Source organism: Triplophysa rosa, linkage group LG15, assembly GCF_024868665.1.
Source record: "Triplophysa rosa linkage group LG15, Trosa_1v2, whole genome shotgun sequence".
Classification (NCBI taxonomy): Eukaryota; Metazoa; Chordata; class Actinopteri; order Cypriniformes; family Nemacheilidae; genus Triplophysa; species Triplophysa rosa.
Window position 1 is genome coordinate 998997 of NC_079904.1, and position 14329 is coordinate 1013325.

Sequence of the window (14329 nt, forward strand, 5' to 3'; positions counted from 1 at the left end):
AACAAATTACGAAACTAATTTTTTTTACATTTCAGAAATACCAGTATATCCACGTTTTCCAAGTTTGCGGTAAACACAGCGGCCCCTGCTGTTCAAAACATGTTTCACGAATCGCGATTCAAATAACATCTCCACCGGCTTGAATCGTCACATATTATAATCGATTTTCAACCGGCTCACTGTGAGTCGTTACATCCCTAATAGTTTGTATGAGTTACTGTTGTTCTAAAATGCAGGGAAAAAATACAAAGAACAAGGTTGTGACCCTTATCCTTTAAACGGTAGTGTATATTGGACAGTATTGTAGTAGATCAATATATATATATCTGAGATTTCTTCGCGATCTTATTTTAAGATTTTTGGTGTTGTGTCTGATGAACATAAGTGGTCGTACTTCCAAAATCTCTTCCAAAAGCCACAAAATCGCTGTGATGGTGGTGTGAGGAACAGATCAGTGATGTCATGAGAAAGAGAGAATTGTCTGGTCTGATATCAGTAGACGCTGTTATTGATGTTGTCAGTGATATATTAGCATCTTTTGATGTGATGATATTTGCAGATATTTTTTGTGTAGTGACACACAGACTGATGTCTGTTGCTCTCTCTCCGAGGAATGATGGATGACTTGTTGTTGTCTGGGGTCATGTGATCTTTAACCCGTTCAGTCATGCTCCATTCACCTGTGCATTCCCCCCTCCTTCTTAAATTCTTCATTTGCTCCCTAGCCAGGTGCCAAGTAGCTCAAGTTAATCTTAGTTTTTGTCCCAACCAGCCATTTTCACAACATTGGAATGTATGAAGGGAAATTTTATCTATTTTGATATAGCTGTGATGGAAGTGTAAAGAATCATGTGAAGCTTCCAGGGGCCTAACGTACAGAATGCACACAGACTGTATACTCTATAAGCTGCTACGGTTTTATTATAAGTCCATAGCCGCGTGTGTATGACAGCTGCAGACCCGGCCCGGCCAAGTAGCCTGAACATGATCTTTGTCTTCCTGATTTCAGGCTGTCAGTTGAGAAGGTTTATGTGTTATCTGGAACAACAACTGTTTAGCTGACGTCTCGCAGCATTCTGAGTTTATCTCTTATTTTATTCTAGTCGTATTTTGACTACTTTTGAAGAACACTTAACATTTCTGTCATCTATACAGGTTTGGAATGACATAAGGAAGGATGAATAAATGATGATAGAACTATCTTTTTTACCCCCAAAGTAATCCACGTATACGAGTCGATTGATGACTGTTTTCTGTTGTCAATCCCATAATTCCCGTCTCCCGTTCAAGCCGAAGTCGTGGTATAATGAGTATGTTTGAAGGAGGACTAAGAGAGCTCGGCCCTGCTGTGATGAATGGGTTTTGTGTGTAATGTGAGGCTAGAGATTGATGTGTCTGAGCTGCGTTCCGACATGCGGGCATGAATAAGAGGTTTAAGACGAATCTTCACGTATTGCTCAGACCAGGGAGCGCAAGGAACCCGTAGAGCCAGTAAAGATGCCCAGTGAAGATCAAAGCCCAACCGATCCCATAAACCACCATCAAAGACTCAACTAAGCAGGACCCAGTCATAACCCCAAATTAGACCGGTGTCTAGCTTTCTTACTTGCGTTTACTAAACAGACTGAAGACTCCGGGCGGGTGAGGCCACAGCTGGAATTGATCGAATCCATCTGATGTCTTTGTGTTTGCTGAAGACACAGGTGCACTTATTATTATCCTGCTTTTTAAAAAATGTTGGGTTAATTTGAGACCTGGTTGGGTGAAATATGGACAAACCAAACTGATGGTTTAAATGAACCCAGAACCATCGGTTTAAACCCAGCACGAGTTCATTTGAAATGGCTGGTCCACAAAAATCCACATCTCTTAAGCAATTTTGTCTTTAAAAAGTTGAAATTTCTTGATTTATTTTTTCACTGTTAGTTTTATTATTACAAGTAAATCTCTCTCTCTCTCTCTCTCTCTCACCTGTCTGCAAATTTCCTGCCTTCTCCTTTAATTTCCTCTCTTTCTCATTGTCTATTCATGTCTCGTATATTCTCAGTGAATTTGGTTGTACCTGAAGTTTCAGCTTGTAAAGTTTCGTTTCCCAGCGATTCATGTTGAGATTCATGCGTCTGTATTTGTGGGGTCAAACTTTGATGGGGTCATATTTTGATTCTGTATCTTTAAAACAGAAGATGTGTTTAAGAGATCATCATGAATCACTTTGTCACAGAATTGCAAAGACGTATAGATCATGTCTGATGTGAAGTAGTGTTTGCTGAAGCTACATGTGGATGTGGGACACAAACCGAGCGGTGCGCTGCCCGGGGTGTGCTGCGTTCTAAATGAGTTTGGCCCATGTCTAGACATGCTTGATTTCAAAGAGCAGTCACGCTTGCTGTTCACACACACTTCAAGAGTTGAAATCGCTCTCAAGACCTGTGGCAGTGTGCCAGTAATTTCACTGGTAATTTCTTAAGGATCAGGTAACATGCTGTGTCATGCATTCTGACTTCTTTACACTGTTAAACGCGCTGGCTTCTCATGCTTAACATGGTCAACTTGTTAAAAAACGAGTTGGACGTATGACATAGTGTTTCTGTGCTTGATACACTCCACCAGCACTCACTTGTTTCGGAAAGTTTTTTATAATTCTAAATTTATTATTAAAAAAAACTTTCTGAAATATTACTTTTATTGGCCATTCTCCCGGAAAATTACAGCAAACCATCGCTTACCTTCATGATTGTCTGCGCTGCGTCAAGATGGGCTGCGCTGCAGCTCGTTACTGTTACTGTTGCGATAGTGAAGTTTAGGTGTGTCTGTTTGTTTCAGTGATGTATGTTATATAAACGGTGGATATATCGCTGGATTTGGAGATGGTTTGAAACTGAAAGATGCGGTCCAAGTGCTAAAAGATGCCGGACATGAACTGCACACAGTAAGTCAAACTAAGTCATACGTCTGTGTTTTGTTGTCAATCGGCGTGTACGTGCATAATGTAGAAAACAGGAAGGGATTAATGTGATGATGTGTTGTGTGCTCGTGCTGTAGTTCCATCCCACTCTCCTCACTAGTCCCAACTAAAGCTGCTCGTGTTCTTCCGGAAATAATCGTAAAGCTGTAGCTCTCTTTTGTAAATTTGATCAAACTAAGTACTCTTCGAAGATACGACGTATGCAATACTACTGTATAGGCGCTCAATATTAATATGAGATTGGCAGAAACTGTCTGTGATACGCAATCTTTAAGTTCCATGTGTTAGCGTTATTTAATTCAAGTGTTGATAAACTGGACCGTTTTCAGAGTACCCTTGTAAACTTGCCTTTACAGTTGACGCTGGCGAATCCGTTGTGGTTTTAACACAAGCTCTCGAATGTATTGCTACTGAAGCGCTACATTAGTGTTTAACACTGTGCAAAATATTATAAATAAATATATTTAATATACATAGTTGTTGTTGTTGTTGTTGTTGTTGAATTAACCTGTCTAGATCACTTTTGGAAAACCATAAATTGTGTAATTTGCAAGTTTATCGTTAGGTATAAATGCTAAAAGTTGCACCAAGGATGAAAATGATACCTCTAAAGATTTAAAATAATTTCTAAATGTAAATTAATTTTATACTTTTATATTACATTCATTTATATACATTTTGTATTTTAATTTTCAACTAATTTTCAACTATAACAATAAAGAGACAAAAAAACAATACTGTAGGCATCACCTAGAGAGTTTTTCGTTCTAGCTGATAAAGGATCGACAAAAAGTGACAGCCAATCAAAATCAAGAAACTGCTTTGTAAAATGACAAGAAAACATTTCTGCAAATTCTAGTCAAAAGGTGACAACACTAAAGATGATCAAATATAGCCAGTGTTGGGCAAGTTACTCTGAAAAAGTAATTAATTACTAGTTACTAATTACATATTCAATAGTGTAATTAGATTACTGTACAAATTACTCACTACAATAAGTATACAATTACTTATTATTAGGGATGCAGCAATACAGCTCACCCACGGTTCAATACGAACCTCAGTTTTTCACCCACGGTTTTCGATTCGGTTCTGATGGCTTGGCACATTCTATGCTTATGTGGCAGGAACAGTAAAAAATGACACTAGCGTTCAATGGGAAAGGCCAAAGATAATATATAAACAAGGTACGCCACTGCCATTGCAATAAATTGGAAGAAATGCAAAGCTAAATAGCTGTCCTGAGGCACTCTTGCTATGATGTAAATAGCTGTCTGAAAGGCCGCCGAGTGGCACGACTTTCATTAAACGGACTTTGCATGGTGCTGTAGACGCTATTTCTGCTGCATGTGCTGGGTGAGAGCAACGCGAACAAGCTGCTTTCGTATGCAGTGTAAAAATACATCATTGATGTGCCAAATTGGGACATTATCACTTTAGTACCACGGGCATACAATAAAGCCAGCCCGCGTCTGTTCGTCTGCTTTATACTCAACAGCACATTGCTTCTCTTGTTGCAGGCAGTCTCGTTTCACCGCCCGACCACCACTCTCTATTAGATATTACTCGTGGGTTTATCTATCTCAGCGCACAGTGATACAGAGCCAGTTCAGAGTGTAAATTAGGAAATAATGTAAACGCAAAACCGCAATTCACTTACACATATCCATATTATATTGAGAATTGTGGCATCCCTACTTATTATTACTAATTACTTTTTATATCCTACATCAACCTCGATTAGTTAAGTGATTCAAGGATAGACATGAAACGGCTCTTTTAATGAATTCAAATCAATAATATAAAACTTCATTATAGGTACAACGCGGGATGTTTTGTATGATCTATTAACAGAAATGCAATATAACATACAAAACTGTGTCTTTAGATGTGTATAAAAACCTTACGTAATGAAAAGTTATGTTTTTATTACCTTAGAATAAACCAGTTGTATCTACATAGGGAGCGGGCCTATCTACATGGAATTTGTTATGTTGCGCAGCCATGTTTTGTACAGTAAGCTCTAACGGACAAACAGCTCTACACAGCGCGTTTCGTATATGTTGGTCTTCTCGTGTGTTTTTTTAGACCCAGCTTGCGTCATCACTGAGTTGAAGATGCACAAAGTAGTAAGTCGTAGTACGGAGAGGAGGAGGAGTAGTCATCGTCTAGCTGAAGCAATTGATTGTTCAGTCTTAGAAGTTTTGATAAAATGGAGGACCATGCGTATTGTGCACAAGAGCCGACAGAGCGTGAATCTCCGTCGTCAAAGAAGCGCAAACGTGATGCTGCCAGATGAATTAGAGACAAACGGCAGCAGAAATCCAGGATAGACATCGGTGTATCTATTACCAGATGGAAGGCACTGTTGAAAGACAAATGTTTTCAAGGCAAAGTTGCCTGTTTTCTGCTAGGCTGGTAAGATAATTCAACATTTTCAATGTTTCCACTTTTTCAATGTTTACCAAACAACTGTTTTGTTGAAACGGTAACGTTAGCATTTTATACAAATGGCCATATAACCTCCGAATAATAATGTTTTTCCGTCCCTGCGGTACGTACTCCGGTTGTTCCTGACTTTACAATGGGGGAGACAAACGTCTACTAACTTACACCTAACTGCCTATGTCGCTGTCAGATCAAACGCTTTGAACGGCGTTGCTATTTACGATTAGCTAACTTTAGTTACTTCACTACTCTCAGCGTGTACTAGATAGCACGCAAGAAATATATCTAATTATAGAATTGTAACAGTAACTTTCGCAATAGAATACATGTTAAATGATTAATTATGTTAATATATTGCCTTACCTGCTTGTATCACTGCTATCCGCTGTCTCAGTAGACGACATCTTTTTTTACTGTTGCGGCCACCGTCGTCATTCGAAAGGGAGGGGTGGGCAAATGACTCAGAGATTCGTTGCAAAACTATAATACAACGCTAGTGGCCGCTGATTTTCAAGAACTGCACCTTTAAGTAGTAATATTAACTGACCAAAGTATTACAAATGTGAGAATTATACATTAAAGCACGGATTTTAAAGTTAGACTTTGAAATTTGATGTCAATTCCACTATTGCACACACGTATATTACACAGTGTTTAGTTTAATCACATCAGAAATAACTGTAATTAAATTAAGAAAAATAAGAGTAATCCCTTACTTTACTTTTTCAAGGGAAAGTAATTCAATTACAGTAATTAATTACTTGGTAACCAGTTACACCCAACACTGAATATACGACGTTTTTTTTTTGTTACAACATAATGGCTATAGTTCCCTTAGTTTTTTTCATAATTTTGATGAGTTCATTATTATTCTAAAATATGGGAAAAATATGAACACGTAAGTGTCCAAAAACTTTTGACAGGTAGTGTAAATATCTTTTTGGTAGTGTAAATACAGTTATTGTTTTATTTATTGTTATTGGTGTGAATGGTCCTTAAAAATAGTGTCGATTAGGGTGAGACCTTCGGCCTCTGTGTTTTCCCAGTAACTATGATGATTAATCATTTTCAGAGCATGCAGTCTTTTTTACATTCCAGAGTTTGTGAGTGTCTGAAGGTTAGGCTGTTGAATACTTGTACCAGGAGGCCATTAGATAATGAAGACATTTCTTGGACAGCTTGTGAGCGGCCACAGTGTTGAAATCCAGCTTTCATGCCTGGAATCCATATATCCATGTATGTCAAGCCAAAGAATGCAGAGATATCAGCGGTTGAGCCGGACCTCAGAGCACATACGGATTGAACCGTCTCCATTTCAGACTTGAGCAGATGCATGTGTGCACATCACTCAAACAGGCCTGTCGGCCTTTAATGCATTTCAATTATCTATAGTGACATATATAGTGAATAAATTCTGTAAACATTATACGTTTGCGTTAGGCTTAAGAGAATCTGTGCATGCGGATCTTACAAAATGTGTCTCGAACATGTCTAGGTCTTAAAATAAACGATTTGATTGACATCACTGAAAATGGACTTTTGTTTTTCTCCAGAAAGATTGGTAAAGGTGAATATGTACAAATGTCAAATGTACATTTGCCCATTCGCTCAGCTAACCGTTCACTCCATATAGCCGCGATGTGGTTTAACCTCACCGGCCATGCTTTTTTTGTGAATTAACCTCCTGATCCATAAACATTTCAGTTCATAATGTCATGTTTTAAAGATTACCACACTGCCATCTGTTTGTTTTATGTTTAAAACATTATCCTATAGATTTATAGGCATGTTTGCACTTTTTGAGCTGAACAGAATAAAATAAATATTCAGTGAAAAACTCTCGAGATGCCTTGACGAAAGGCTGTGCTCACGTGAAATAATCCACGTATCTCATCTTTCATGCACGTCTCTCGATTCAAACATGGAATGTTTTCTGATGGCACACTTTATAAATCAGACTTTGTTCAGTTTCTCTGTGTTTCTACAGGAAGTGGAGGAAATCTGGTCCTGGTTATTTGCTTTCGGCTTGGTTTATTTGATTATGGTGTGTCTGCATGTACTTTTCTCTTGATTGTACTAAAGGATGTTCATCTCTCTGTTTTTTGAAGCCTAATGGGACTCACCTTGTGTAGAATATGCAGATGCTTCAAAGCCCGTGTCCTCACAACATCTGCTTGTCGTATTAACGTGTCCGCTGAACTTTAAAAGGGATTTACGGTCTCTCTAGAAGTCGCCCCGCGGTGCAAAAGTCTTGCCAGTGCTTTTGTTCGTCTGTGCCTTAGCAACCACTAATTATAGCATTCCATGGATTCCCCTTTAAGACGAAGAAGAAAATTGCAGCCACCTATTGGCCCTGTGACCCTGATGCTCCTATAACACTTCAGTGTTAAACTCTTAAGGCCACTTTACACAAAGTAAACCGTAACTATAAAAATAACTGTGTTACGGACGTTAACGTTACGTTTGTTTGAAGCTCGCGTGGCAGTTTCACGTTTAAGATTCACGAGACCTTTTAAATTAAAATGGATTTTTATTGTCGATGTTTTATGATTCTTTAGCTTTGAACGTGATCCCAAAGAAATCGTTTCTCTGTTTGGTAATACTATTGTTATAGCTGTTGTGTGGACTTTTCTTTTCTCTTAAATTTTGAACAACTTTTCATAGTTACCGCAGAAATCCTTGATGTACACTTCACTTGGTATAGGTTTGTATGAATTATCATTAAAGCAATTGACTCATCTGCAAATTGATATTATAAACGTATTAAGTCGAAGCCCTGTATACTGTCTGTCCAAGTTTATTAAAGGGAAAGTCCACCCAAAAATGAAAATTCTCAACCTCAAGTAGTTCCAAACCTGTACAAATGTCTTTGTTCTGTTGTACACAAAAAGATATTTAGAAGAATGTTGGCAACTGAGATTTCTGGGTTAGTCAAGAAGTGGTAGTAAAAGTGCCCCAGAACTGTTTGTTTTCCTTAAATATACAAAAAAGTTCTACTATGGTAGTCAATGGTGCCCCAGAAATCTAAGTTGCTAACATTCTTTCAAATATCTTTCTTTACGTACAACCAAATAAAGAAATTTATACAGGTTAATAATTGATAGAATTTTCATTTTTGGTGTAAAATTGCATATCCAGTTCAGTTAATGGCAGTTAAACTTTTTACATAATTATTGTGACCGGAAGAATTCACAATAACAATATCTTTTGTGATTAAATAAATGATGCAATCAGTGCAAGTGATTAATGTATCTGTATATAATGTGTGTAAATGTAGATTTGTCTGATTCTGAGCTGCTCTGTTTGATCAGTTCATCTGTGATGGTTTTAGTTTAAATAGCAGCTGAAAAAGACCTCGGATAGCTGTGATTTCCTCAAAAGAGTTGCTTTAAAACATCACGTCTCTCCACACGGGTAGTTTTAATCGCCTGTTTGCTTCTTGAATCCAATCTGATCTGTTTTATTTCTCTGTGTTTCAGCCCCCCAAGGCCGTTTCGGTTTCCCAGAAGGTAAGACCGCTATTTCTATCCCTGCTAAATTCTTCTTTTGTTTAGGATGAGGGCTTCTGTTGCTATGTTCCCCAAAGCTAATTTGGCACTATGAAGTTATCTTTCTTAATAAATAAGATGATGCCAGTGCATACAGAGTTTCATTTGGGTTTGATGTATGAACCATTTTTGTGTTGCAGTTATGCTGAGCTCATTGCTGATTGGCCGGTGGTGGTGTTGGGGGTGTGTACTGTGCTCATCGTTGTTTGCGCTCTGGTCGGTATCCTCGTACCCGACCTGCCTGACTTCTCCAATCCTTTGCAGGTAAAGGCACATTGTCCAAATAACAACCCTATCGTAGAAGCGATGCAATACCGCGGACATCATCATATTTTCTTTTTTCTCGTCCAGAAGTTATCGGTGCATGATATTTCACAAAAATATTTAAACTAACCCAACCACCTGACACATAGAAATCAATCAAATCTAGTCCCACCCTACGTTTTAGTTTGGTTGATCATCCTGTTTCCCTGTAAAATATGTCACAATGTGCAAACATCGTCCTATGTTGACTTTAAACAACATCTATAAAGTCTTTTATCATTTTTCTTATCAGGGATTTGAACCAAGGGGCACCACAATAGGCCAGCGACTGGTAACGTGGAACAACATGGTGAAAAACACGGGCTATAAAGCGACTCTGGCCAACTATCCCTTTAAATACGCAGACGAGCAGGCCAAAAGGTAATTGAGTTCACTTCTTATCTGATAACCAGATTTCCTGCATGTATTCACCCTGAAAAACACTCGCTGAGCCAAACGTGGATTTGGGCTCGTGCCAAGTCTGACTGAAATGAAGAGTTTGTAGTAAACTAGCCTGGTAATGAGACCTGTGTTAGCTGTGTCATGATCCATACATCAATGTATAAATGTGGAATGTGTCATTAACTGCAAGATTTCGCGTCCATTGAGATAACGTCTGTAAAAAACACACGAGTTTAGTAAGAGATCCATGCTTTATTCAACACGGATTCCACAGACGAGGTTTAAGTCAGTTGCTTGATTTTCAAGTACTCGTTGTGTGTTTCAGCCATCAAGATGACCACTGGTCAGAAGACCACTTTGATCGAAAGAAAAGACAAGCCGAGTGGGATTTCAGTAAAGACAGTTTCTTCTGTGATGTACCAGGTATGTCGTCTATCTGTCAAATGCATCACATACTGTATAGTAAAAACGAGACGTCATCAGCTCAAAGCTGCCACCTGGAGGACAATGAAGGAACACCTGGACATCGGTTTAATCTGCAGTTGTTGTTTCCCAACAGGCGACAGCTATTCCAGAATCGTTTTTGCCTCTGCAGAGGGGAAGAACTTGTGGAATATACAAGCAATCAAATCCATGTGCAATTTTGACAATACACGGGTATGTACACCTGAACATGAAACATTCAAACACATGCGTCTGTGCTGATGTTTTACTATCTTTATGTCTGTCTCTTTAGGTTCGCTCTCATCCTCAATACTTGGATTTGTGTCAGCGCACCACTGCCGCGTCCTGCTGTCCCAGCTGGACGCTTGGGAACTACATAGCCGTCCTGACAAACAAGTCGTCTTGCCTAAAGATCACAGAGCGAGATGTTTCCCATACCCTAAAGACTCTGCGGTCCTGCGCTAAGTATTATCACAACGGCACTCTGGGCCCTGAGTGCTGGGATATGAACACACGCAAAAAGGACCTCAAGTGTGGCAATGTTCCTCGGAAATGTACAAAGTACAACGCCGTGTATCAGATTTTTCACTTTCTGGTGGACAAAGACTTCCTGAACCCAAAGAACACGGACTCCCTTTCTCCCAATCTGAAATACAGCATGCTGTTCTCTCCGACCGAGAAAGGGGAGACGATGATGAACATTTACTTGGACCACTTTGAGAACTGGAACACCTCAGACGGGATCACAATGGTTACAGGAATCGAGTTTGGCATCAAACACAACTTGTTTCAGGTCTACCTGCTGACAGACACCATGTATCCCATCATAGCTATTTTTATCGTGTTAGTGGTCATGTGTGTCTACACAAGATCCATGTTTATCACCCTGATGACCATGTTTGCCATCATCAGTTCGCTCACCGTCTCGTACTTCCTGTACCGCGTGGTCTTCAGTTTCGACTTCTTCCCCTTCATGAATCTCACGGCACTCATCATACTGGTGGGAATCGGTGCTGATGACGCATTCGTGCTCTGCGACGTCTGGAACTACACGAAGTTTGACAAGCCTAATTCGGAGCTCTCCGAAACGGTCAGCGTCACTCTGCAGCATGCAGCGCTCTCCATGTTTGTCACCAGCTTCACCACATCTGCTGCCTTCTATGCCAACTACGTGAGCAACATCACTGCCATCCGCTGCTTTGGCGTCTACGCTGGGACCGCTATTTTAGTTAACTACATACTGATGGTCACCTGGCTGCCGGCTGTGGTCGTCCTGCATGAGCGATACCTGGTCAACTTGTTCACATGCTCGAGGTCACAACACCACCAGACGAATGGCACCGTGAAGTTTTGGACAAGCCTGTGTCAAATGGTCAACAGGTGTCTTCTTGCTATTTCCGAGGCCTCGCGGATATTTTTTGAAAAAGTGTTGCCTTGTGTCGTGATCAAATTGCGCTACTTGTGGCTCCTGTGGTTTTTGGCCATGACGGTGGGCGGCGTGTACGTTGTTTGCGTGAACCCGAAGATGAAGCTGCCCTCTCTGGAGCTGTCAGAATTTCAGGTGTTCCGCTCCTCCCACCCTTTCGAACGCTACGACGCCGAGTACAAAAAGCTCTTCATGTTCGAACGAGTCAACCACGGCGAAGACCTTCACATGCCGATCACCATCATTTGGGGAGTCACTCCGATTGACAACGGAGATCCCCTGAACCCCAAAAACAAGGGTAAACTAACACTCGACACAACCTTCAACATCGCAAGTCCCGCTAGCCAGGTTTGGATTCTCAACTTTTGCCAGAAGCTCAGGAACCAGAGCTTTGTGTTTCAGTCTAAGGAGCAGGATTTTACCAGCTGCTTCATGGAGACGTTCAAGCAGTGGATGGAGAACCAGGACTGCGATGACGCTCCGGTTTATCCCTGCTGTAGTCAGTCCACGTTCCCTTACAGGCAAGATGTCTTTGAATTGTGCATCAAACGGGCCATCATGGAGCTCGACAGAAGCACCATCTACCACCTTGACAGCAAGACGCCAGGGCCAAGGTTTGACATCAACGACACCATCAGAGCGATTGTGCTGGAGTTTCAAAGCACCTACCATTTCACCCTGGCGTACGAGAAAATGCATCAGTTCTACAAGGAGGTGGATTTTTGGATTCAGGAGGAGCTGAGAGAAGCACCTGAAGGACTTGGCTACGGGTGGTTTGTAAGCAATCTGGAGTTCTACGACCTACAGGACAGCCTGTCGGGCGGTACTCTCATCGCTATGGCGCTCTCTGTGGTGGTGGCCTTCAGCGTCATGCTTCTGACCACGTGGAACATTGTCATCAGCCTCTACGCCATCATCTCCATCGCTGGGACCATATTTGTCACGGTTGGATCTCTGGTGCTGTTGGGTTGGGAACTGAATGTGCTCGAGTCAGTGACTATCTCGGTCGCCGTTGGGCTCTCGGTGGATTTCGCCGTGCATTATGGAGTGGCGTACCGCCTTGCCCCAGAACCGGACCGAGAGGGGAAGGTGATTTTCTCTCTGAGCAGAATGGGCTCCGCCATAGCCATGGCAGCACTCACGACCTTCGTGGCCGGTGCGATGATGATGCCCTCCACGGTTCTGGCTTACACTCAACTTGGCACCTTTCTGATGCTCATCATGTGTATTAGTTGGGCTTTCGCAACGTTTTTCTTTCAGTGCATGTGTCGCTGCCTGGGACCTCAGGGTACCTGCGGACAGATTCCTTTGCCAAAGAAACTCCGCTGTTACGCTTTCGCAGACCGCGCGCTTGAAACCCAGTCAAATCACGCTCAAGGTAAACTTAACAAGCACTCTATGCATAACGCAAGAGGAGAGGGTGACCACGAACACTATGAGCTTGAGCCCTTGGCGCTAAATGTCAGAAATACGGAGAAGGTCTCTGATGAGGAACAGCAGGCATGCACGCAGTTGTATAATGGGATCGTTTCTCATCACGGTAATTTGTGCACGGCCAATGCTGACCCACGAGAACCAGTTTCTGAGAATGGATTACCAGGAGCGGAAGTTTCACATCATCATCATCAGTACACTTACGGTGCGGGGTGCTCCTGTGCGCCTCAGTACACGCGAGACGGACATAGGACTCTGTGCCATCCCTGCAGTCAGTCTGGTAAAAGCCCGTGCCTTGCTAAACAGTTGACTTTGACAAATCAATTACCTCCGGAACACAACCCTCAGTGCACACTAGATAGGACGCACACCCCTGCTGATTGTTTCGTAAACTCTGGTCACCATTGCATGGCGAGCCAAACATCAAGGGCGTCCACACACAGATGTTTCCCCGGGGGTTACAGCATGCACGCGGTGCACCTTCTGCATCAGGCTCTGTTGTCTGGTGCGGTGCAGGACGAGTCCCATATCAGTGCGTGTGGTCCCAATTTATCACAACCAGAAGGCTTCGATTTTCCAGTTCACAATCGCGGGCCAGATGTTCAGCGCTGTGCAACTACAACTACGGACTGTACTGTTAAGAAGACGGAGAAGCACACACAAAATTGCCAGGCACCTCGAAACATACAGAACCATACGAAGTCAAAAGTAAATGGCACTAAAGAGCGTGACGGAAGTGCCAAAAGCAATCAGAGTAACAAAGACAGTAATAAAAGGGTCTCTCCCAAAAAATATATCTGTTTTAAAAAGACTGCCAAACCAACGTGCAATTCTGTAGAGTTGGAGTCAAGAACCAGCATGCCGACTATTGCCATTCATTCAAAAGCCTCAACGGAGAGTTTATGCTAATATTTATAAAATATAACGGCATAGTACTGTGTTGTGGAGATTGATTTATAAGTCTTGAGATTTAATGACCATTTATCAATCACTTATATTTGGAAAATAAGTCTATATGAAAAAGGCATAATTTTCACCCGCTGGCTGGTGTTTCGGATGTTTTTCTAAAGGCCGCTAATTTTGCATAAGGATCAGAAACATAATCAGAGTTTATTTTTCTGCACATTTCATATAAACGTGTGTGTATATATATATATCTGTGTGTGTTGTGTATGTATTTAAGTCATGCACTTTCTTTGTTTTGAATGTTTTGCCTATAAAGTTTTAAATAATTTACTATCTCCAATAGTTCTGTCATGTTTTTCTAGACTGACGGTAATATATAATCGACTTTGTGATTCATAAGAAAACTTGCTTACTTGTGCAGTGAGCAAACCGTTACTTCAACCTCTGGACTTT

At 41.2% G+C, this 14329-nt stretch overlaps 1 protein-coding gene across 3 annotated transcripts in view; it reads left to right on the plus strand.

Moving 5' to 3' along the window:
* disp1 (dispatched homolog 1 (Drosophila)) overlaps positions 1–14211 on the plus strand; it is a 39773-nt gene extending 25562 nt beyond the window's left edge. For all 3 annotated transcript variants that reach the window (XM_057352041.1, XM_057352040.1, XM_057352042.1), the window contains exons 3-8: positions 8893–8922; positions 9102–9225; positions 9518–9645; positions 9992–10089; positions 10226–10323; positions 10403–14211. In XM_057352041.1, coding sequence (XP_057208024.1) covers positions 8893–8922; positions 9102–9225; positions 9518–9645; positions 9992–10089; positions 10226–10323; positions 10403–13879 — 3955 coding nt within the window. In that variant the 3' untranslated portion in view covers positions 13880–14211. The remainder of the gene's footprint in view (positions 1–8892; positions 8923–9101; positions 9226–9517; positions 9646–9991; positions 10090–10225; positions 10324–10402) is intronic.
* The last annotated feature ends 118 nt before the right edge of the window (positions 14212–14329 follow it).